At 39.4% G+C, this 26,311-nt stretch overlaps 1 protein-coding gene across 1 annotated transcript; it reads left to right on the forward strand.

The window, feature by feature from the left end:
* Positions 1–4,278: 4,278 nt before the first annotated feature.
* LOC309891828 (glycoprotein Xg-like) lies at positions 4,279–24,923 on the forward strand (the record flags this gene model as incomplete). Its single annotated transcript, XM_082784695.1, has 9 exons — positions 4,279–4,339; positions 14,997–15,038; positions 15,469–15,525; positions 19,373–19,408; positions 21,507–21,572; positions 22,464–22,520; positions 23,188–23,226; positions 23,514–23,633; positions 24,907–24,923. The coding sequence occupies 9 exons, from the start codon at positions 4,279–4,281 to the stop codon at positions 24,921–24,923; spliced, it is 495 nt and encodes a 164-aa protein (XP_082640821.1).
* Between the last annotated feature and the right edge of the window lie 1,388 nt (positions 24,924–26,311).

Raw genomic sequence — 26,311 nt, forward strand, 5'->3', positions numbered from 1 at the left:
GCAAGCCTTGGGGTGGTGTTTAGGGGAAATGGTGGTTGTAACACTGATTTCAGCAGGTCTCATCTTCTCTGGCTTTGTCCATTTATGGCTTCACGGGCTGGTGTTGTGAGACAAGGAAGACTGGGTGCTGCCACCTAGGGAGAAAAAGCTGAAGAGAAGGCTTGAAATTCGAGGCTGTTCTCTTTCTGTGAGTAGAAAGCTGCCCATTTGGGGGTTTATGTTAGTTATATGTGCATAAAGCATAGCAGTTCACTTCTCTTTCATTTATCAGGCTATTAATTTCTACATTGCTATATGCCTCACTACCCACTAAAGTTTTTGATTTTATTAGCTCCACTGCTCTTCCATTGCATAACTAAATATCCCAGTCCATTAGTTCTCACATTCATAGACTCAAGAAACATCAGTTAACTATTCCTCACCATAACGTGTTTTTATGGTCACCTCCCACGCATTAGCTGCTGCCCATCGTGGCCATCTGCACAACGTGACCTTCAGATCCCAGTTTGCAAATTTATGTTCTGGTTTCCATACGGGTCTCAATCAGCCTGAGAAGTAGGATGAAAAAATACTGTCCTTCCCAGGCCCAAACTGCAAGTTTCAATCCTGCTGAAGAATCTCCATCATTAAAAGAGGATGGCAACACGGAGCTCTCTCCTGTTCCTGTTGCACATCCTCTGGGTTCTGTTTTTATTCCAGTCTGCCTCCTTTGGGGCGGGGAGCTGCATCATTCCTAAAGCTGTTCAAGTTACCTGCAGTAATAGTAGAAAAAAACAAACAAACAAACAAACAAGAAAAAAAAAAACAAAGCAGGTTCATCTGGTTCTAGGGCATTGCATCACTTTAGCTTCTATGAAGGAGCTGAAGATACGGTTTAGTTTATCCTAACTATCAGTAAGAGGACTGCTTGAAAAAATGTTCTGATGGCTTTCATGTGTCTATTTGAGTTACTTATCTAAACTTATCCAAAAGAATTCATCAAGCTCTGGAAATGAAAACCAGCAATTGTTAATCATAAGATTTGCTGCTTTCTACTGTAGCTACTATTCATACCCATTTCAAAATCTGTGCCAAATTTTGAACGTTAAGGAAAACTCTCATGCACACAGCTTTCAGCATACATTGGGCAGATATACACCCCCAGTTGTGTATTTCAGTAGTTTTCTCACTCATTATTTTAGGTCGATAAACTGTATTATTCTGTCCTTCCCCCACCTCCTCCCCTCCCCCCCATTTTTTTTCCTGCAGATTTCACTTGGCAAGATTCTGACATATACCATATACCATAACCTTTCCATGAACTTGAAGGATTATCTTCTTTTTGCTTTTTTCTGTTATGCATATATAAAGGACAAACTTGAAAGAAAGCAAAGAGACGTTTACAAAAGGAAATGGAATTGAATGGAATAAAAATACATTTTTTTCAGAGCCCTGCATTAGGAGTACTTTAAGAACCACAAGGATGAAAAACTAAAATACATGTTTCCATACCTTCAATAATAAAACACTGAAGATTTAGTTAGGATGTAGAAATTATATCCTTCTGTTGCCAAGAAATTATATCACTTATTCACTTGCTGATTTATTTTGCATCTAGATGAATGTCTAAAATTACTAGATGTTTCAAGACTTTAATTAAAATACTTCTATTTTTATGATGAAAAATTAATACTGTAGGATATTAGTGGCTTTCCCCAGTAGTTCCTGTTTATAATTTGGTTCCTTCATCTCTGATAGACTCATACAGCAGGACACCCATGTCAAAGGGAGTGATGTCTAACCTCTGCCCACAAGAAGGATGGGGTTGCAGCTGTGGTGAGGTGTGGCTGTCCTCTTGCTCTTCTTTAGTTTGTCTCATCTAAAAGAGGCCTGATGGGCAAAAATTATGTGGCGTAGAGAATAGACAGACATTTCTCAAGCCATTTGCTATTTCTTAAATATATGAGTTTTTTTTTTTTTTTTTTTTTTTTTTTTTTGTGTGTGTGTGTGTGTGTGAAAATAAATAGAAAAATTAGGCAACTTAATCAGCCTTGGTAGGTGAATATTAGGCAGATCTTTGTTTTCCCTTTAAATAGGAAAAGATAGGTAGATAGTTGCTCAAAGTGATAAAACTACAGTCTGTGGTCAGGTAAAAAGCCCTGTATTTTTGCTTAATATGCAATATTTTTTACTTGATATCTTGGACAAGCCATAGTACATGTATTTGGCAGAGAGAGATGAGTTTAAAAAAAGTCCTGCAGTGTGCCAGGAACAGAACTGGGATAAGTATTTGGGGCATCCTGACTCCAATGCTAGATCCACTCCTTCAACTCACAGTTCCTTGTCGCTTCATTGTATTGTTTTTATTTAGCTACAGAGAGTAGTAGGTGGCTTCAGAAGAGCTAGAAATGGGCACATCATCTTCAAATTTAATAATCTTCAGTATCCCAAAAAAGGTATCCCAAAGAACTAGTATCAGCAGACAGGTGAGATAAGGTGTTTTGGAAGATCTCAGTTACTAGAACGACTATTTTGAAAAAGCTCCTGAACGTCTGTGAGGTGCTTGGACTTGTCTGGAACTAGTACATAGCCTTGCTAACATTTCTGTTCCCTTCAGGCAAATTCGTTACTGAGATGAAGATTAACACGTGTGCCTGCTTTTGTTATCCTGGAAAAAAATAAGCAGTAAACCTATGGGATTGCTAGTGTCATAATCTGACCTTTGTTTTAAGTGGCTGATAAAGTCCTTTCTTTAGTCTAAATGTCCTTAATTCGTCTGAGATTGAGCAATTGGCCCTGACCAGGATAACGATACATGAATTGATACATAAATTAGAAATGGTTAAGCCACGTGATACTGGCTAGTCCCATAGAAACCATTCTCCTTGTTTGAATTTATGGGGGAAAAAGGCACAAACCTGATTAGCCTGAACATAAAGCTTCTTGAAGATCCAATATCACTGGGTTTTATCAGTCCAATTTACGTTGTATCATCTGTTTTTTTGTAGGTAACATAAAACCATGAAGTCAGAGCAAACTCTGTATCATGTGTTCTAGTTAACTCCACAGAAATGCAATTGGGGCCAGCCTTTGCTCCCTATTGGATGGGATCATCCAGCAACACCAAGTGCATACAGATCTGCCATTAATGGTAGCGAAGTCCTGCGTGTATTTGCTGCCCTAGCCAAAGCAGTGCTAACAAAAATGCCTGCAGCCTACACCCCAGCAAAAGGGTGCACGCACAGGTGTCCTGGTTGGTGCTGGGTGCCAGAGGGATGGTGGCAATTCAGTTCAGCAGACAAATGAACTGGCATACATTTGCTACATAAAGACTATGACAAAACTGCATTTTAATATGTGTGATTAACTGTCATTTTAATATATGTTAATGGAAGTATACACAATTTCTTTTTCCAAAGCTTTTTGTTCTCATGGTCAGACTGTGGCGTAGCACTGTTCGAGGTCACTCTCCATGCAGGATGTGCATGGATATTTTGCATTTAAAATATATATTTAGATCAATGGAAAAAAAAAAAAAAAGAAAAAAAAAAAAAAAAGATAATATGTACCTTGTGAATAAAAGCATCTACCTTGGAGCTGAGCATGCTTCAGGTCAGCAGGCTGACATCACATGTTAAGTTTATAATCTATTTTTTTTAGTTGTTGTTATGCCTCTGCAGAGAATTCCCAAGTCCCACAGAGCAGATCCTTGGCCTCCCCGTCCCTACCTTGACAGCACTGGTCAGTGATTTGGGCTCTGACAGGACTTCAGCAGCAGGTCCCACTCAGCCAAAATCTGAGCAGGGAAGCAGCGCTTTGCAGACAAAGTGTATCTGAGAGGCTGTTTGAGCACTCTCCAGAGCAGGCCTGCCTCCTCTCCCAGGTAATTTTAGTGCCTATGGCACCACACCCCACTTGGAAGGCGAGGATGTCAAACAGGTTGGCCTTCCCTCAGGGGAGCAGGTGGAGTAAGCGCATGCTGGCTCCCTTCTCACTGGCTCCCTTGCTCTCCGCCTTCGCCACCTGGGCGATAAATGCGTTTCTTAGAGGGCAGGTGGCACCTACGGTGCTGCTCATGGCTTTGCCGTAGTGGGGCCATCTGCTTTTGTTACCTGTCCTGCACCAGACTTGTTTTTTAGGGACGTCTCTTTGTTCTGCAGTGCTTGAGTGGGATGGTGAGGGACCTTGTTGGACAGAGCCCCTGATTAAAAGCGTCCCCTCAAAGCTTTGCATTGCCAACATCTATCGGTATCGCCTGGAAAAAGTAATCAGTGCAATCAGAGCACTACATAGAAGACCATGGGGAAATTCAGAAGAATCCTTCTCTTGTGCCTTGGCTTTCTTCTAGTCCACGTAAGAGGTAAGTGACCTTTGCCTTGACTTATTTCTAGGGTGTGGTTATTAAAAATGAAAAACAAAACAGCAACAGAAAGCTAAACCCCAGCCCCTCAACAACTACACTTGTTTATTTAGAAATAATCACTAGGATTGTTGCTTCTGTTTCATGAAAAGCGTTCAAGAATTTTTAGGTAAGTACTTCTGCAGTTTCATTTTTGATGATCTATGATCATGCTGATCGGAGTTTGTTTACTATCATTTCTTATTCTCTATAGTGTTGTTCTAAAATTATCCAGAAGCTTGAACTTGAGTATATATTTTTTCTAATGGAAGCTGTAAAATTTTTCCAAAAAGGTCCACAGCCAAACGCTTACTTCATGTTTTTAGAGCTTTCCTTGGTTGTTGATATTTTGGAATACATTGGGTATATTGTAAAAACAAATGCTGCTGCAGTTTAAGGTGTTCAGACTTTAATACTGCTGTAGTTTTATTAACCTTAGCCAACATATTCTTGAATATATAAAATCCAGACAAAAGCATGCATATTTCTTTATACGCAGGACTAATGCAGAACTAAATACATTTTGTACATATATTTTGAAGAATGAATAGCAGTTGGGGAAAATGTAATCCTTTTGAACTGAGTGTTTGTTTTGAATTCTAAAGTAATTTTCTTTTAGCAAAGCATTCTGTAAAAATTCATTTTGATCTCAAAACAAATAGGATTGTCCTTGTGTGCATCTGCCGTGCAGTGTACTAGTAACAGTTCCTTTGTCATATATGACTACTACTGCAAATACTTTTAGAACAGCGTTTGACTGCAGGAAGAAGCCAATCATTGACCACTAGTTATAAAATTGCTGCTGTTGCTCTTCCTCCTACCAGCCTGGTTTTAAACGGAGTCCCTGGGAGATCTTGCAATGATGAGCAGTGGGAAGAACCTTGCCTTTAATTAGAAATGGTTCCTGTAAATGTCCCTGAAAACACAGTGAATACTTTGATGATAAAATTCAGTGGTTGTTTCCACAGACTTAATATATATATATATATATATATACATTTTTTTTTTCTAAATGAGGAATTATTTGGAGGTTTTCTGCAAGTAATGTGTCACAGAAACATCAGAGCAGCAGGACAGTGATGGCCTGCCCCACAGTGTGTTGTGAACAGCAATGATTCACACTGTCTCTCATTGCTGGCATGCAGTCTTTCTTGTTCTGGAGAGGTCTCATGCTGAATATTTCTGTTTAAATAATCTGAGCATGTGCAAGTCAATTTCCATATACTGCGTCATGTTAATTACAAGGACAGTCAGGCTAACCGTTCTTACTTTACACATGTGCTAATTTAGAGACAGTTCAGGCCCTGCTTTGGGGAAGAAGTCATTGCTACAAGCTGCTGAGGGCTTTGGGCACAGTATCAAGCCTGTGGAAACTATGTCATCCACTTTTGAAAAGCAAAATGAATTATTTTAAGTCTATTGCTACAGCCACTGAATTTTATCATCAAAGTTTTTACCATGTTCCACTGGACATTTACATGAACCACCTCTCAGTCCCAGTTAAGACATTACATGAGGAAAAGCTTGGGCATGCTAGTGAAAAGCTGGTCTACGTCCTTATGGTAGGAAAGTCTATGGTATGATTCACACAAATGGGTGCATATACGTGCAGCCTTCATTCTGATCTAAACTGTAAACCATCTGTGGGAGCCCCTAGAAACTGCCATGCCACTATGGCCAGGCCAGATCATATCACTCCCCTTATGATCCAGAGTTTCCTTTTTGTCAGACTGTATTCAGGTAGTTGGCTGGACTGGCTTGATGCAGAAACATGGCATAACCAGGGACCAGAGTGCTCAAGAAAAGTGAGACCTGATATAGTTTAGAAACTTGCATGCTTACCACAATCTTCTTCAACGCTTTTACTCAAGCTCTTTTGTGTTCTGTTATTTTCAAGCTTAGGCAGGTTACATGAGTTCTCCCACAAAAGCTGAGCTTCAACAGCTAATTGCCTGAGTTGCTTTTAGCCCAACCCAAATGAAAGAAACTTCACAGAAACATCTTTCACTGAAGTTCACGCTCATGTCACAGGTCAGTTACTATGGCTCAGCTGGTCTGTGGTAATTCAGCTTCAGCTGTGTTTACACATCCCACTTAGGGCATAGAAAGACACAGCTTAGGACCTAGTCCCCCGGTAACTGAGACGGTGGACTTCTTTGAGATATACTGAAGGTCCCATTTGGGCAATACACTTCAGTTTTCACTGTGTGTGTACATGTCAGGGAGAGGCAGTCCAAACTGAGGTCTCCCTCCTGCATGAAACTGAGACTCTTGCTCAGACCTGACTGCTCCGAAATGCTCCTTGGGTTCCTAGTATAGGTACAATCCATGTATCCATGTTCTGTAAGACCAACTGATAGGCCACATCATTAGTAATAAAGACAGCATAAAGGCTGATGATGTTTAAGACAAGTTAAATTTGCTCCATTGGATATTGTGCGCTATGTAGGTAAAGGGAACAGCAATTTTTGCTAGCCAGTAAACAATGTACCACTATCCAGCTAAGGTTTACTAAGGTTTTTGAATCAAAACTAATTGTGATAATTACACAAGCACTTTGCAGGGAGAAAATTACAGACCTGTTTGGATTTCAGATACTATATGACTTAATTTTATGAATAATGTAGTTTTCACTGGAGTTAAAAGAAAGCATGGGAGAGATGCAAAACGCAGTCCTATTTATCTTCTTCTGTTCCATCAAGCTCCTGTTCCGACCATCACTGCGTGAGGTCCCTGCGTACGTGCTGAGGTGCTCATGGCACCATGGGGATATACCAGACAATGAATTCCCTTGTTGCTGAGTACCAAAACTATTTCACTCCCAATAGCAGAGCTTCTATCCTCTGTAGGCATGTCAGCGCTGCCATCCCAGGGTGTAACTGCAGTTTGATAGATAGCATACCTGAAGTGTTTGAAATACTAATATCAGCAGAGCTGTCACAATGCCAACACTCAGGAAGAGCTAACAATCACCGTGTTTACTCAGCTTCTCTGGTTCACTTTTCAAACACTACTGCCACTTTGCAGGCCTGATAGAAGTACCCAAACTGCCTGTTTTCAGGCTGTAGTTTTCCCTCATTTGCAACAACTGCCAATGCTCTTCCATCCCACTGAGAGGAATAAATTAATAAATGTCATAATTCTTTCAGGATCAAAAATCAGTAAAAGTGCGCCTCCAGATTGTTTTGATCTTTGCTTTTAACTTTAGAATCTTCCTTCTTTTCCATGTGGGGGCTAAGATCCACGTTTGTTAAAGGAAAATACTATCTAAAATCTGCTCTGTAATACAATATCTCATGAAGCCAGGTAGGCCATCCTAATTGAAAGAAATAACTTGAATGAGCTGTGAAAATATAATGATCCAACATCTGCTGTGTATGCTTTGTTTGACATCAATGGATTTTGGAATTCCTGAGGAATCTATTAAAAAATATGGAGCAACGATGCTCCAGATTAAATGAAAACAACAGCCAGTGTGCGCACTAAGATTAGCAGACAAAATAAAGCGAAGTCCCTTCTTGTGTCCGAGGCCTTACAGCAGTGGAGGAGCCAGGCATACACTCCTCACACAGCCCTGAGTTAGCAGCCACAACGTGCCCCCCAGCTCCTCAGATCACTATCTATCTATCTATGTTGGAGCAAAACTGTGACTGCTCCTTGCAGGTTGGCATCTGCAAGAGGCAGAAATTGAGATACGAGTCAGATATTTCCATTCCCAAAGATTGTACAGACCAGCTCATTCCTTGAGCATGGTGATACCAAAGAGAAGGCTGGCCCTTCTCTTACAAATCCAGCCCAGGTTTACGGAGTGTTCTGCATGCCAGGAGTCTTGGCCTCTATTCCCTCTGAAGGGCTCTTCCTTGCCAGATCCTCTCCCAATTCCCCTGCTTTTGAAGTTCAGATGCCAACTAATGCCCCATCACTGTTTGCCCAGGGTCATTCACAGAGGCTTCTCTGTGCATTCCAGTGGCTCCTTCACATCTGTGAAGGGATTTTAATTGTTTCTCTCATGTAGACCAAATGAGAGGAAGGGTGGCTCTTGAGACTCAGCAGACACTTTGTTGCTGGACAGACCTGCTTGCTGACCTCCAGCAACTCTTTTCAACCCTGTTGTTTTAAAGAAAACACATTGTTAATGGCATGAAATAGAGAGGTTGTAGGCCTAATTTCTTTTCTGTCTTGCATCTTGAAAGCGCAAGCAGAGAATGTGTATGAGGCACCCAGGCCACCCACTTTGACTTGGCAGTGTTAGTAACCCCCTGGGACCCATATGCAGATGGAGTACTGTGACTTCAGGAACACAGGATTAGCTACACAATAGAATTTTTTTATTTAAAAAAAAAAAAGTAATTTTGTTTGTTGTCGGTTATGGAATAACACTACCAAGATTCGTGCCGCCCATCCGGCCTGATGAAGATATAAAGGTAGTACATGAACTCTAGTACTGCCCTGGTGGTAGAGGTGGGATGAGAAGGCACTTTGCAAGCAACAGAAGAAACAAATCCTGGCGTCTCCCTGACTTCCTGCATTATCTTCAGCACCCCATGTTGTCTCTAAACTACCACTGAGGGAGAGTGAGGATTAGCCAGGGGGTGCTCAGGCAGTGCCTTGTCACCCTGAGAGCCAAACACAGCAGTTGCTTGTGCCACACCACAGCATTTCAGTAGGAACACTCATATAGGCCTCTCTCTGCGACCACCTCCTTGAGCAGCTCTCACGTAACGTGACTGTGGTTAACACTTGAAACAAATGGCTGAAATGGGCTGGCAGCTTCAAGAACCATGCATGTACAGCAAGATGCTTTGGCTGAACAGCCCGTGCCATGACATAGGCTCCACTTCCCTGTGACACAAGGCTGAAGATCTCAGTTTCCATGTTCTGCTTCCATAAGATGCAGAGGCATATGGTGCTGCTTCATTAGAGATACCAAATCCTTTGCTCTGCCTGTAATTTTACAGGACAAACCAGCTTCTTCTGCACTCACTCTCAAGCAAAATACAGAAAATTATATATATATATATATTAGATTTTATGTATGCAGGGTGCATCACATCATGAAGAACAGTAGCTACCTTTGAACAGCTGCTATTTGTCCACAGCAAAGTAAACACTATAAAAATAGATGTTATTCTTTAGTGTTTGATGAGACCATGCTGCCCAGACCTAAAGGAGTACTGCCAGTCTTGCTTTATTAATATATCTTATTTGCTGGTAATTATTTAAATGTGTTTTTGTATGAATAAGTGAGAGAGACTTTTAATTTCCCTTGAATTCAAAACATAAACAGAAGTGGCCTAGCAAAACACATGAAACCAATAATCAGGTCCATATGTTGTGGTTTATAGACTGGAACTTGGATCTAAATTACAGATTTTAAAGCACGCTCATTTTCCACCACGCCATCAAGGGGCTGAAATCGCAATCACTGTTTATAGAATGAAAGGGCCATGGTGGAAAAGAAAAGCTACACTAACCTCATCAGGAAATATGGATCATGAGAGTGCTACATCAAAGAAACAGTACTAACTCACTGAGATTTTGTCCTAAGTGTCCACTCTGGGGCGTAAACCTTTACATTCTTCCACAACTTTTCTTATATGAGTAATTTCCTTTAAACAAACCTAATTACTTCCTGAGTAAAGTTGGACCAGTAAATGGGGATGTTCTGAACCACAGACTTGGGAGAATACATACTGTTTTCTCATTACGGGGAAAATATGTATCATGATTGTATAATAATCAGAAATGATCCGTACAAGGAATAACTTACCATTTCTGCTAAACAGAACATAAGTCCCATGAGTGAGTTAGATAACATATTGTTCCTCTTCAGATATTTTTTTCTCACTTGTGAGTCATTCATTTCTTCCTCAGTCTCTGCCAGCTTCATAATCTTTTAAGCTCATTGTATTTGCAGAACAATTCTTATTTAATTATGTTGAAGAAACCTTTTTTCTTTGTTTTTAAATAATGTGAAATTAACTTATTTTCTCTTTCTAGCTAGCTCATAACTAGTTTTTTTTTTCTTTCTAGTTTATTTGTAACACAGTTAATCTTATCCCATTCTTATGACTGCTATCAATGCACTGAAATTAATTTAATCATCTCCATGAGAAAAAGAATTTATCTAACATATATATGCACATTAAAGATGTATGTCCATACAGACGCATATGCACATATAAACACATTTTCTCATGTATGTAAGATTCATTTTTATTACTAGATTATGTATTAAATGCCTGATAAGTTCATTTCATTTGACCCATAACCTGACTGTCATTTAACATTTATGCTGTCTTGGTTAAATGCGTGTCATTTTAATGGCCATGAGCTTTGTTCATATGGATGCAATGCAGGACTCAGCCTTCTTACTGAGTTTCAGAATTGCAGAGTGATGCCATGGTAGGCTTTTGACAGAAAAATTCTGACTGGAGTCATAGTGTCTGACAGGTAACATTGACCTGCAAGAACCTGGCCTTACTCCATGTATAGTCTCAATCTGTGGGAACTCTGACTCTTGAAATCAATCAGTTACACAGCTGAAGGGCAATGGATCTCTTTAATATTTAGGTTATAAATTCAGTCATAGGCAAAAGATGCTGCCGGCTGGAATTTAGTTACTTGGATCACACTTTCAAAAAACTAATATGGGCAAAAGTTAATGAATATTAAGTGTGTGTCTGCCTGAGGACATGATCTTGCAAGGGAGTGACTGCCTTGGTGGGCTAAGGTGACCTGAGCTCCATGTTGCTTTAGCAAGATGTGCCTTATATCCAAGGGAACTTAGTAAAAGCTGCCTTGCTATCTCTGTGGCAAAAAGCAATCATAACAACCTCTAGAGTAGAGCAAGTGGACTGACAGTGATTTTATATCACCAGCCTTCCACACATTTTACTAAAAAGATTAGCAGAAAGTATGGGCACTAGTGAAAGCAAGTGGCCTGCCTGAAAGAATCATGCCTGTAAAAATAAATGTAGTAACTGCAGTTTGGGTGATAGTGTTTTGATGCTTGCCTTTATGGAGTCCATTCTCGCCTGCGTGGCTGTCACAGGGAAGTGTAGTGGCAGCAATTTAAGCCATGTCTACACTTGAAAATTCTGCTGGCACAGCTCTATATGTTTGATAGAGATGAGGGAATTACATTGCAAATAAGCCTGAAAGTGCCAGCAAAAGTCCTGCTGTTAGTATAGTTTATTGTGTTTGAGCAGCTCATATAAACATGATTAAAACATCCCTTTCTCAATACAAATTGTATATCCATCTGAAAGTTTTGCTTTCTTAGCTTGGCATTTCCTCATTTGCAGATAACGACTGTTCAGTGGTGTCAAGCAGGAGTGTATAAGCATTTTTTAAAATAATACGTCAAGAATAATTGTGAACCACCCAACAAAAAACAATATTACAATAATTTTATTTCTCAGTATGAACAGGGATACTCCAGAAGAAAGGCTTGAAATGATGCCAAGAAATAGCATATTAGTCCAAAGCAGTAATAACAGAGATAATTCTGAAATAGCACATCCTGCATAACTATTTTTTTTTCATAACTTCATCTACATTAAAAATAATATATATATATATATAAAATCCAAAGGAATAAAAATGATTTCTCCCTACTGAAATTTCTTTCATTTTCATCAGTAAATTTCCAGCTGTTTCCATCATGGAAGCTGGTCCAAAAAGGCCATTTTTATAGGTGAAAAACAAATTTCTTTTGGCCTGTTTGTTCTGTGAAGAAGCTTGTCTAATTAATTTCCGATGCCATTTATCTTCAGAGTTCCCTGAAGTGACTGCAGTTCCTATTGAGCTAAATATTCTCCAAGTCTCTAATGTGTTTTTGTTTTTAGACCCACCATTTTGTGGATGAAATCTGGGCTGTTCAGCTATTTAACCATCTGTTATCCTCCAAAATTAGATTCTTAAAACGTCTAGGTGCAGCCTCAGAAATGGTAATAAGCACTTAAAATTCTGCTCCACAAGATTTTTCTCCTTGCGGCCATTTCATGTCATTATTGGAGGAAGCCAGGATGGAAGTCCAAGCAATTTTTTCAGTTTATTGGAATATCATTTACTATGCTACACAGATGTCCACGTACTGCCCATCTGTCAAGCCTTATATTTACATAGCTAGAGAGACTTCAGCGTAGATTCCTTTCTTACTCCCAGTCATTCTGTGTTAGTGTCTGTTTCTTTTTATAATTTGATTTATCATCAGAAATAATTAAAAAATTAATCTGAATAATTTCTGCAGGAGATTCTCAGGCTTCTTTTCTTCTCTTAAATTCTGTCTTCTATGTCTTCCTTGCCATCTCAGAACAACACCTCTGGTCTTTTCCCACCTTTTTGGAGCACACATACAACAGGGAAACCTAGTTATTCTCCAGGAGAAGGGCAGATGCCAGTAACTGTTTCAGTCTGCTGTTTTGCTTCGGTTCTCATGCAGCTGGAAGCATCTGCATCCTCTTGTCTTAATTCCAGCATCTCTTTTGGTTTGAGACCTCCATTCTTTATTTTTCTTTCATTCTCTTAACTTCAAGGAATATTATACCCAGAAGTTTCCCGTAGCCTTCGTTCAGAAGATGATTTTGTCAAGTTCTCCTTACAGCATTAGGACCTCAGCAGCTGCTTTCTGTATCCTTAGTTCCTGCGTGTCAGGATCTGTAACAAAGGAGCTGGTTTGGCCAACAGCTCTTTGGGCTTCCAAAAGTATTTCTGATGACTCACTCTGATGAGAAGTGGTTTGAGCCCTGTTGGCATTCCCCTGCAGCAGGGCTCAGATCATAGAGCCTCCTTCAGCTCTCAGGATGCTGATTATGAAGGAAGTTTTGTCCAGAGGGTAAAATCAAAGGACACACAAACTGAACTCTTATTGCTGGCACTGAAAAAAAAAGCTTCATAAAAAAAATGAACACCGTAATTTGAACATGTATGTCTTACAAGCAGGATGCACTAGGGATGGCAGGACTGGGGTGACGTGGCCAGGCTGAGGTTAAGCGTGGATGTTGGCCTGTGTGCAGGGCCTGCCCCTCGGCCTGCGGGTCCCATGGCGGGGGCAGGGCAGTGGCATGGCTGTGACAGCCCATGGGCAGGCCCGGGGCCAGCAAGGGGTGGTTGTGCCTCAGGACCCCATCAGGAAATGTCATCTGAGGAAGCCACTTGATATATTTATGCATTAATGAATTCATATAAAAATAAGAACCTGTCGGGGCATTAGGGTGTTATCCATTTAAGGGCCCAGGCAGCTAGGTTGGCTGAGAGGCCAGGGCAGGGGAAGGGGATACTCTGCAACCAGCTCAAGTGATAAGACAGAAAATGGTACCCTAATAACATTAGCGGGATAGCCTTACGCTGTTATCTGCTTTTCCTTTTCAAACACGGGTTTGTCATATTGTTTTATGGAGACGGTTTTGTTACAGAGGCCACTCGCTATTTAGCATTCCAGCCTCATTTTCTCTCTTCCGTCAGACACTAGCTATAATTAAGTTCACAGTCTTACGTTAAAATCCTCATGGGAATCAAAATGGTTTCACCTTATACTCCCAAGCTGCTTTCTATTTGAGGATCACACAGTGTTTTATCGCTGATAATTAATCTTTCCAGGAGCTCTTTGACACAGACAAGAGCTGTTACTGAAGAGCAGTAATTAATGTGGGGAACGCCATGCAGCCTACCAGCAACTGCAGAGCAGCGACTGACACTGAGTGCTGCTGCTCTGGGGTGTCTGTGACAGCCTCCGTCTGCTCCTCAGTTTCCCTGCTTGAACAACACTTTTCTTGCTGTGAGGCATTCGAGACCTACCAAGAAAAAACACTTTAGTCGAGGGCTAGGTAGGCTAAAAAACAGATGCAGATCAAGAGACTTGCTTGACAGACACGGTAAAGCACGCCTGCTTAGGAAAGCCATAGCGCACGGTGGCTTTCCATGTACTCATGCATGCTGAGCTTCAATTTGGCATGCAAACTCAGGAACAATGGAGTTTCAGTCCACATGAGGACTAACAGATACTTTCTCTGCAAAGAGGTAAGCCACAAAAGCTGTATATTAAAAGGACAGTGGCAGACTTTAAAGAGTGCAATGGAAATCTAGGGTGAATACCTGGGTTTGTTCAGTTCAAAGTTGTATGCTCTGCTTTATATATATTGAATATTTTCCAGTTTTATTTACCGGCTAACTTTGAAGGGCAGGATACTTTTCCTGCTGTGACATTTCATGCACTGTCACCTAAGACAGAACACAAAGGGTTATTTTCTCCCTTTTCCTATTTTTCTAAGGTATAGTGGAAACTAAATTAGGTAAACACATCTTTATATGTTACTGCTGGCACATGTTACAGGGAAAAAAAAAAAAAAAAAAAAAGTTGTCTCAGGTGACAAACAGTCTCAAGTCAGGCATGCCAGGAAAGCTGATCTCTAAAACTGAGCTTCTGAGCTTCACAGCTTTGGCTGAGCATGGCCATTCAGGGCTGCCTGGGGCAGGGACAGTGGCTGACAGCTTGCTCTACACCAGCTCTTGTTTGGATGGATTTTCCTTTTGTCTTTGAGCAGTGTTCTGGCTTTGTTTGGAGCCCTCAGAGGTCTTGGATGCCTGCCTGCTGATCTTCTCTGCTTCCTTCTAGGTCAACGTGACTTTGATTTAGCTGATGCTCTTGATCACCCGGGTAGGTAAATCTGCTATCCTTATTTTCCTATGGCATTTAGATCTAAATATAAATCTTAAGTCTGTTCTCTTTTTGTTGAGAACTGGAACATGAAGTAGCTAGTACTTAAGTTAAAAGTCTACAGGTCAGGGTAGTACTAGGTTTTTAACTTACATACAACTGGAAAATGCTCTTTTTTTGTTTTGTTTTGTTTTGTTTTCTGGTTGCTTTTGTTTGTTTTAAACAAATCAATGTTTTAGTCATGAAATTAAAATTTTCTTTAAAACAAAATGATTATGGCTTTGGAATTATATTCCTTCCTTTTTAGTTTCTGCCATGATGCATAAAGATATATTGAATGCAGCTCTCTAGATCTGTAGATAATTTTTTTTGATAAGTTGAACAATTTTAAGATTTTTTGTTGTTGTTGTTATGTCACTGGGTCCCACAGATGACATTATTACCAGGAAGCCTACAGTGATCAGAAGACCAACACGGCCTCTGCTGAGTGAGTAACACAGGCAATGAATGGGTCATTACCGATTTATGTTATGTAGAAATTGTCTCCCATGATATTTTTGATTATATTTGCTAATATGCCATAGCTGGGATCATTTGTGTGAATAGTAGCTGTCTTCTGTATATAAAGTAAGTACTTTTTTGACAATTACCAATTACATGTCTTTACTACTTCCAGTAAGGCTTTAAAGCATGATTGGCCACAGATAACATTTTATTTCCTGAAGATCCTCAATACTTATCCAGCCAGGATTGACATCCTGGGGAGTATAAAAATGAGTAACTGTAGCTAAAAATGGGTAATTGTTCTACTTTTTTGCGTTATCTCTTCTTTCAGCACAAATGTTCATAATGCTTAATAACAGAGTTGAGTATTATCTAGTATTGATTGCTACAATGACCCATGTCAGAAAGGAAGAAAACTGGGAAGATCAGAGAGGACTGAAAGGTTTTAGCTGTAATTTTGAGGATGACAAATTATGACTTTCAATGAATACCTGTTGCTGTTGAAAAACCCCAATGCCAAACAATGATAAAAACACATGCATATTTATAACAGAACATTTTATGACAACATTGATATTTTACACCTAAATTACACTTAAGGAAATTTCTGACTATCAAGCAAAATGTTTGAATCGGGAAATGCTGGATAATGTAAGCCTACACAACAACCTTCAGTCTTTTCTTGGATAAATATTCACTAAGTTTTAGGTACTTGAAAGTAGTTACATGTTCCACATGATGTGAACAAAGAGGGCAGTGTTTTGTGAATATGCTACCTACTAAATCCTGCAATGGTTGCACTCTTCCTTCCCACTTGCTTTTGCAAAGAAAATCTTTGTTTGACCTAGACTAGAATAATCTGTTGCTGTACTGTGAAGTACTGTTCTCTACTTCACTAGCTGTCCTGGCTTCCTTTAAAGTCAGTGGAGAGAAATCATCATGTCTAGGAACAGTTCACGTAATCCTAAATGTGGATTAGTTGTTAGCCTAACATAGACATTTTAAGTATGTTACTTGAAGACCTGGAAGTCTTCAGAGTCTTCAGAGTTTCCTCAGAGTTACCTTAAAGGTAAAATAAGGAGGTCAAGTCAGAAGTCAATATCTATGGTGATACTGCCCCAGTCAGGTGAGAGAAATCGAATATTTAGGGACTCCTAAATCTGTTAGAGAGACAGCAGTGGGAGGATTGCCCTACCTGAATCAGCTTTGCTAATTCTTGCAAATGAAGAACTCCATATTTTCCAGACCATTTTGGAATCTTTCCTGACACTAAAGAGAATTTCAGGGAGTTTAAAAGTAATTAAAACTAATAAGAAAAAAGTGCCAAAGTAAATTACTGGATTTGGAAACATGCACAGGGATGATACAAAAGTATATCCTAACATCTGCCTGATGATTCATTTTAACTTTGGGGTTTCCTCTGCGTCTCGTTCAGCCAGTATCATAGAGAAGTGAATCTGGCAGAGATGACAATTTTGGCAGAGCGTGGTACAGGCCATATCCTCCACACATCACTTCCCAGACAAGAACCTCTGTCTGAGTAGAAGCACTCCTGTGGGTAGCTTCCAACTAGTGTAACAAAATTCAGTGGAAAGGAATGGTGAAGTGTGTTTTTAAAATCTCTACATACATTGATTTTAGCCACTCACACTCATCCTGCTATTAATTTGATTGTCATAAACTCAAACCCACATTCTTGGGAGCACCAAGATGTGTGTACTCCAGTAGTCTGGTGAGCATCATGTGCAACGTGGGACAAGGTACAGCAACTACTGAGCCCTTATCCTGTCTCTGTGGTTCTTCTCAATAAGAAATGCCAAGCTAGCTTATGGGCAGATCTTTCATACTCTGCAGGAATCACCAGCTATTATGGAAAGGTCATTTACTTCATAATCTTGCTTACTTCCAACTCCCTGAACCTTAGGCCGGATTGCTGTCCACTGTCTACTTTTGGTTGTTTACGGTATACAGACTCTGTCTCTAGTCTGCTTTTTGGGTGGGCTAACAGGAAAAGTAACGCTATGGCTGATAAGCTGCAACCTTTGGCTTTAGAGTGCCCTTCTGCTTTTCTCCTGCTGACAAGTTGTCTCTGCTGTTGCTTTATTGGAGCTCAGGCTTGCTGGTTTTCACAGAAACAACACATTCCTCAATTTTACTGCAGGGAATGGTGACTTTTATAGTCTGTTCTTTTAACCCTTTGTTCTGCTCTTTCTTCTTGTGCTTACACACACATTTCCATTCATCCTTCATTCATACAAGCCTCAATATTTCTCTAACAAATCTCTGCATGAAGGCTCCTAAGTGGAACACTGCATTTTAGGGATATGGTTCAGTGGAGGGCTGTTAGCGTTAGGTTGGAGGTTGGACTCGATCACCTTGAGGTCTCTTCCAACCTAGAAAATTCTGTGATTCTGTGATTCTGTGATTTTACCTGAATTCTTAATCTTGATGATAAATGGAATCCAATTTGCAATTTATTGTTTCTTACGATATTAGCCTTTGACACGTAAAGGTATTTTTGAAATGCAACTCTGCTGGCCAGACCCAGACAGAATTAACACCTGGCTTGACAAGAACAAACCTATTCATGTAGCAAGAATTTGATTATTTTCCTTCCAAATTTCCTGGTGACATCAAAGCATTTCAGAGAAGTTACAAAAATGTTATATATATATTTATATATAATGAGACTAGACACTGTGCAAAAGCAGCTTCCTTCTCTCTCTGGATGGAAAGAACATGTGAAGGCAGACTTGTGCATCGTGATGCATTATAAAGAAAAAAGTATATATTTATTATATATATATGTGGCAATAAGCATCATTATGAAAATTTGGGTAGATTTTGCTTTTTCTTCTGATACTTTCTATCACTCCATATTAACTAGGAGCAAGAGAAGGACAGTAATGTATTTCTGCCTATAAGTTAGTGACCTTTGAGGGGTCACTGTCATTCCAAACACACCCTAAAATATCACCCACATATTCATATCCACACCTGAACATTGGAAATGGAATTCCTCTTGCTTGTGCATCTTATGCAGCTCATTGACAAATTGTTTGTTTAATGGAAAATTCCATTCCAGGTACTGTGAGACACATGCACAGTGCTGGGGAATGGTAACAGCCTGCTTATTCTTTGCATGATGTGCCTATGCAGACATTTAAGAACATTTTAAAACTTTTGTAGTTCAGCCAAAGAAAAACAGATTGTTGCTCAACCTTAGACAGGTGCATAGAATCACTTGAAGCACAATTCTTTTTTTCTTTCACCATGACACTTACATAAATTAGTTAATTCATTTCTCTCTCCCTAAGTAGGTTTATTACTTCCCAAGATTTGTTCTTGAAATAGGTGTTCAGATTTTGCAATGCAACAAATTACACCGAAGCCAAGCATGCACGTACAAGTTTTAACTACAGACACAGACATCAATAAATATGTTGTGTGATTTTTTAATATAAAATAAAATAATCAGATACATTTTAATATTTTAATATTTTAATCTAACTGATTTTATTTATGTATCTTGCACATATACTAAAGACATACCGATCTTGATTCCAGTATAAGATTTATTATATAGGAACAAATCCTTTGTATTTTGAGTGGAAAGTATGACATAATTTGTCTATTATTTTGTTGGCAAATATTAAATTCTGTAAAGTTTTTCAAGAAAAGTGGAATATCTTATTTGAATTTGTGGGTATGACCTGAAAAACAGTTCCTTGTCAAAAATAGTTTTACATTTTCTGTTAAAAGCTAACATTTCTCTTCCCCCAAGAACTGTGTTACTTAATTCTCTACATATTCTTCCCTTTCATTTTTAGACAATGATCTGCATTTAGGAGATGCTTTTGGTGGAGGTGAGTACTTTATTTTCTCAGATTTTTGTTTGTTTGTTTTTGTTTTTGTTACTCTTTTTCTGAAGTCTGCCTAATTTGTACAAAAAGAGTGGGGACAGTAGGATGGGCTGTGTCCAATTGCCAGCTATAGGAGCTTGCTGGCTGTCCAATTTGTATGGACAGAAGTCAGCTGTGCTTCACATCACCATGCCAGCCCACCACAGCCATGGCTAGGGAGTGGCCATACTGCCCAGTCAGCCATGAGGGACCAGGGTGGGAGGCAGAAGGTTGAAGACAGCAGCAGATAATGCCAGCAGTTCCTTCAACTTCCAGAAGGGAATCTGCTGAATTTTAGAAATCAGAGGTAACAGTGGGGAGAGAGCTGTGAGCTTGTTTTAGCTCTGCTGACCACAAATCAGAAATGAAGGAAGAAGTGTTTTACAGATGAGCACTGATGGATATACAGGTATTTCAGTCTTAGAGAATCATACCTTTTACATTGTTCTTTCCCACTTCCAGATTCTCCTCTGGCATTTTATACCTGTGCTGAATGACATGTTAGTCTGCAGTTTATAGAGCTGAAGCTAATTTTGTTGATAAGTCCCATTTTTATGCTGTTGCTTCTTCCTGCTCAAAGCAAGTGTTCCATTCCTGCAAGTTTTTACTGACTATCTTTGTGAGAGGATTGTTTTAATATGCTGATTAAATTACTTATGAATGACTAAAACATCTTCAGTAGTAGCCGCCTTCCCATTTCCTTGGTTTATATTTCTTTGGTCCATTTTCAGTTCATGTTTTAAATTGACATTCATACGTGGTATAATGGGATTAATATATACCTCTATCAATAGCTGTTAAGACATTATTTTCTTAGAAGCTATGAGAGAATATGTAAAATATCTAATAGCTACTAATACCTTGTGCTTAAGGAAGACTGAATAACTGCAGCATCATAATAGAAGGAATAATGGGATTGGTAGCTTTCCCTTTGGTGTTGAGTCTTAGGTCGGTACACAGGGTTCTGGAATAGGATAAGTCTCTTCTATTAAATAGAATTCATTAGGTAAAGTCTGATTCAGAAAAGCTTTAAGAATGTGCCTAGAATCCATTGGCTGCCATAGGCTAAATTCATGCTGAAAGCTGAACATATCTCTAAATAATTTTCTGACTCAGAACATAAAAGTTACTCACAAACAGAAGCATTATGTTTAGTATCTAGACAAGGAGAAAACATGATAAAAGTGCATCTGCCATGCATTGTAGGTGAAAGAAAGATTTAAGGAGAGGGAGGGAAAATGTTATTTATTTCTGTGACCTAGCTTTGATTTACCAGATGCAAATTTGCTGCCTGACTATGTGAGCAGTTAAACATGCTACTGACCTGGTTGGAAAAGGGACAGCAAGTGGGGGCCTACTCTGTGTATGCAGAGGAACAGCCCTGGGCATCCTGTTTGAGTCAGACTTCATTGCACCAGCTCTTTGTGTGCAATTTGGAAACTGCTACTGCTAATCAAATGCCTCTCTGTCCAGCGCATCTCTGCCCATAACTTTGGCAGGAATTAAGACTAAATGCCAGCACAAAGACCTAAGAAATAGCTGAAATCTGAGTACATTTTGCACTGCTTAAGAGCAGATATTTCATCACGCGTTTGTTGAATTCATCATGTTTTAGATGAACTAATGTAATGTAGTGTTCTTAGTAATACCTGCTGAGGACACAGAGAAAACCTGTTGCCTCCCACCCAGCCCAGAACACCGGCTGCTCTCTTGGCTATGTGTAACTGCACCGCTGACACCTACAGTAGCATACCGTTCTTTCCAGCTGTCAGCACTGATTAATGTTAGGACATGCCAGAAATACATGAAATATTTTCATTGAACATTTTTCGAGTTCTTCTCTTGTTTCAGTTTTGAAAATTTTCCTTTCCATTTTCTAATTAGATTTAGTAGCTAATTATCTTTAATACAGGCCTTGAAATGTTTTAACTAGTGACAAGGTCCTTTTCCAAATTCCCCAGGGGACAAATGAGCAATAGGTACAAAATCCCAGGTTATTAGACTCTTCATTTACAGCTCTCAGTTCTTCTTGTTCAACCGCCTAACTATTTACTATCAACAGGTGACATCCCAAGACAACCTTTATACCCACCTCTTCCACCACGACCAGGAAGCCACAGTAGTTCTGGTAAGAATATTTTCTCCTAAGAAAATCTACCACTGAACTGTTTGGAGCAGATGTGTCGAATAGATTACTTTCTTATTTTTTCTTTATACATAATTTTTATCATCCCTTCCGTATATTTTCCTTTTTTTATCACTGCTCCTGACCCAGTGTTTGGAAAGATTTTCTGAGCTTTTGTGATGGCCCCATAAAGCTTTTCTGCCTGCCCCAACTGTAGGATGTTGAATCCTAAGTGGCAGGAGACTAATACTTACCTTGTTTATCCTTTCATTATGAATATGTACACACTGAACCATGCTAAGGTTCAACTGACATCTGTCGACATGGAGTACATAAGCCTACGTACAAATCCATGCTGAGATATGGATGTGAAATGGCTCTGGGGCATACAACTGGTGGGACTGGGGAGATGGATTTAAGCCTATGTTGCTTTTGGATGTAGTCCCAGACAACCTCTAAATACAATGGAAGTGGTACATCAATCCTAACTACTACCATGTACCCCATATTTACTACTGGTATGATTGTGGTGGTGAGCTGTGGACGTGCCCTTCCTGAGTCTTGCCTAGAAGGGACCCACTGACTTCCCACTGCAGGAGCTGCTGGGATTTGAGTCCACACTTTGGGTTCTTAAATACAGCACTTTTTTACAAACATGCATGTCTTCATGCTCAGAATGGGCAGCCAGCAACAGTCTTCATTATCCAGCTTCTGGGTGAATTTGAATGGGTGACTAGTTGTGCAAGGCACCTGACCCACTGCCATGTAGCAGATGGGATTTCAAAGGTCCCTCACCTTTCCCTAGAACAGTAGAAAACGACCGGCCAAGGGAGCTGAAGGGATTACCACTGTTCAGTTATTTTTCCAATAGAAATCCTAATTTTTATCTTGCAGGAGGTTTTAATGACTTGGATCTCGTTGATGGGAAGCCCTTACCACCGCACATCGCAGGTAGTATTTATTTACCAATTCTCATTGTAGTTTTTTTCCTAATATTTATAATTAAGAGCTGTCTGGTTTTGCTTTAGCAGAAATCTGTTTGTCACCAATAGTGTAGCACAAGACTCTGCTACTTTTATTTAGATTAGCCACCTTTCTCCACGAACCACAGCTTTGAGCACGAAGCTCTAGATCTTTTGAAACAAATCCCTAAATGCCTTACAGGGCTAAGGCAGCACCTTGCAAGATTAATCCCTTCAAATTCAGCTTGGATAGTCCCAAAGCACGGGGCTTCTGCTGAGAACTGAAAGTAAATGCACCACATCTATATCTTGACATAAATCATTTGATTGTCTGGCAGTAGAGGATAATGAGAGTACAGTACTAGCCTTCTATTTCCTTTAAATCAGCCTGATGTAGACAGCTAAGGATTACCCTTTTTTTATATATATTCTTCAGATAATATTCTTCTTCAGAAATGAAGTGGCAGGAGGAGGGGAGGTTAATCCTCCTACCAACACCAGTGCGAGTCAGGATTAGAATCAGAGCTCCTCTCTCACAGAGTCCCACACTAGCTTCCCAATTTCACGCTGCATGAAATCGCACTTTGCTGAGCATATACTTTGTTCTCAAACATGATGAAAGACATTTCTTAATGAAACTTCACCCTCTATTCCAGGAGAAGAAGAGCATCATTTCAATCACGGTGGAAACACAGGTATAGTAAATAATGTATTCTACAATTTGTTTCAGTTCACCATAAAAAGTAGGAAAATGTTAGCCTTATTAGTAAATATACTAAATGATCTGTGTGACACTGTTTTCATACTAGCTGTCATGTAACATAATTTCCAGTCTTCTGTTTAATTCTACTTAATAGATTTCCAATGTTTTCACTGAACAATTCTCAAAGTTTTGCAAAAACACATCTTAGTGGGGAATATGCTTAAGTCATGCTATTTCAGTGCCTCTGATTTTATTTTTTTTTTCTCTCATTTTCTACAGATTCAGGATTAATAGCTGGAGTTACTTCTCCTATAATTTCTGCTTTTGTGATATTAGTTGTTGGATCAATAGCTGCCTACACAGCTTACAAGAACAACAAACTTTGTTTCAAACCACGTGGTAAGACAAAACTTTTCCCAATTTCTGGGTTCATTTAACACTGAGGTAGACAGGAATTTTACTAAATAAATAAATAAATAAATCAGTCAGAACAGAGATAGGTCAATGATGAGGGCATTTGAAAGTCTACACAGTCTCAGTGGTCTGTAAGACATGTTGGTAATTAACATGGCTCATCAAGGACAAGTATAGGAAGCCACAGCATGCTGAAAGGACTCAAAGGAATTGTGAAATGTGAAGTCTTTGCAGCCACAGAGGTGACTGACTGTTGTGACCCTGAGCCTACAGACCAGCCTCAGTCGCCCAGATCAGCCTCACCTGGGACATCACCATAGCCCCTCTGGCCAGGGCCCCCATTTCAGCTCAGACCTGGGTTTTCTGTCCTGTCCCGGTCTACATCTGCAGTGTGTCTGCCCCAGCCCTAGTCCTGGATTGCTCTTGGGTTTCTCATCTTGGCCTTGGGCTTGGCTGGTTGCCTTGCTTCCCCCTGAGGATCAATGGATTGCCCATAGGACATGTTTGTCATCACCACCCCACTCTGCTCACCTTTGCTATGTACAGTGTGGTGACACCCTGCTGGTCAGGCTATGGCCCAGGCTGCCCTGTGAACATCCTTTTTGGGAACAGCCCCACTTAGCTGCATTATAGGTCAATTTAAATTTCTAATTTTAGTTCTCTTTTCCATAATGGGACTAACAGCTAAGACATATTTATCACATATTAAAAAGTCCCCCAGATTTTTAGGACATGAATGCAGGATGTGCACAGACAAGTTCCATAGGCATTTCTGGCAGATCCAGTATATCCCTGGTGCTTAGAAGGCCTCATCCAGAAAAGATTTGCTAGACTGAGGGCTGCTAGAGATGCCACAGGGAGCTGTGGAGGGGCTGGGTACTCCTGGACAGTGTTACACAGAGGACATTCACATGGATCCAAGAGGGACGTCCTTAGCCACAGCAAGAACTGAGGGAGGCTGGTCAGGGCCATTGAGGCCTGTTTGTGCCCTGAGGGTCCTGTCACTTTTTTTCCCTCTGTTTCTGTAGCTGGGGTGTAACTGAGGCATGATGAGGCAATCAGTGACCCACCTGCCCTCTGAAAAGGGGTGTGAAATGGAGGAAAGGGAAAGGCTGCCCATACTTCTCTACGGGTACAGGGTTCCCCCTTGATGTCTCAAAGGGATGGGGGCAAAAAGGGCATGGAAAGCAGCTGATGTAGAACTGGCAAAGGATATCCATAGCAGAAATGATGAGTGTTCAATCTTCATTTTTTTTAGGTGGGGCTACAGTGTAAGCTGTAGAAATGAAAACTGTCTGCTGATGACAGACTCCTTCGGTTGTCGATGTTCACCCCACAGATCTGACATTTATTCTTCTGCTTTGTAATTCTGACAAAAATATCTTCCTCTGACGAGCATTTTGTTGAGACATTGCAATACTGTTCTCTTTGACCTGTTGTTATTCTTACATCTTGAGCTTTACATCATCAAAGATGTACTTAAAATGTCCAGGAATAGTACTGCACTATCTGAAGTGTATTCATAAATGCTGGATAAGTATTTTGATTCAGAAGTTATTTTAAATAACATAGAAATCAAGTTTAAGATGAGCTTAGAATTTAATTTAAATGTTTTGGCTTTGAACATTTGAGTCATGAACAATTTTGTTCCCAAATTAGCCAAAATACTTAATCTTTCTGATGGAATAGAAATAAGGAAATTGCCATTTACATTCATATATTTTGGATTTCTTCAGCATATTTCTGTATTGTCTGTAATATTTAAGGAAAACTTGAAGTAGTATAGAGAATTAAGAATTTTAATGACTTTATTTTGTATCTTATGTCTGAATTCTTGCAAAGTAGAAAGAGCTATAGATGGAAAATTCTTTCTTAATTTTGATATACATCATGAAAATAAAAGAAAAATGCATTGATGAACCACTGTTTAAAATAACAAAAATGATAGCAAAACAAGCTGATTTTATTTATTTATTTATTATTGTAATGGTACTTAGCTCTTCTCGGGAACTAGAACCTGCCATTAATTATGTTTATCATTTATCTGCCTGCTCTAGGAGCCTATGAAGGCAATCTGGCTTTTTGTTTTTTAATTTTTTCTTTCTTTTTTTTTTTTTTTTTTTAAGAACCATATTATTAATAATTTCTGTAAAGGAACACTATGTTCAAAGGTTTTGGAATAATTTAGAACCAGTCTGTGTCACTTTGTCCTACAAAATCTAAGTCACACCAACTTTTAAATTTCATACATATTCTTTAGCAGAGATGTGGTTGATACGTACAATTTCACTAGCAATGCTGTTTCATCTTTTCCCCTTCATTCCTGATCAACCTTACTGTGTTAATAAATATTCTTACATAGACAAAGATATCAACAAAAACTAACACTTTCCAGTTTCTCTGTCTTCATGTAGCTAACTGAATCAAAATACTACTAAATGAATGAAAAGTAGATGAAAACTGGCAAAACTAGTAGTTTACTGACATAATTCTACAGTACGGATATTTTAGCTAACTTAAAAGCATAGAGGAAATCCATGTTTTTGTTTTCATCTTATATGCGAAGGATGCTTTTTCTTACTAAAATTGCATGTAGATTGCATAAACATGATTTTGTGTTTGTTAAATTGTTGAGAGAAAGATGTCATCTGAAAAAGTAAACT

The sequence above is a fragment of the Aythya marila genome (genome assembly GCF_965140915.1).
Source record: "Aythya marila genome assembly, chromosome: 1".
Classification (NCBI taxonomy): domain Eukaryota; kingdom Metazoa; phylum Chordata; class Aves; order Anseriformes; family Anatidae; genus Aythya; species Aythya marila.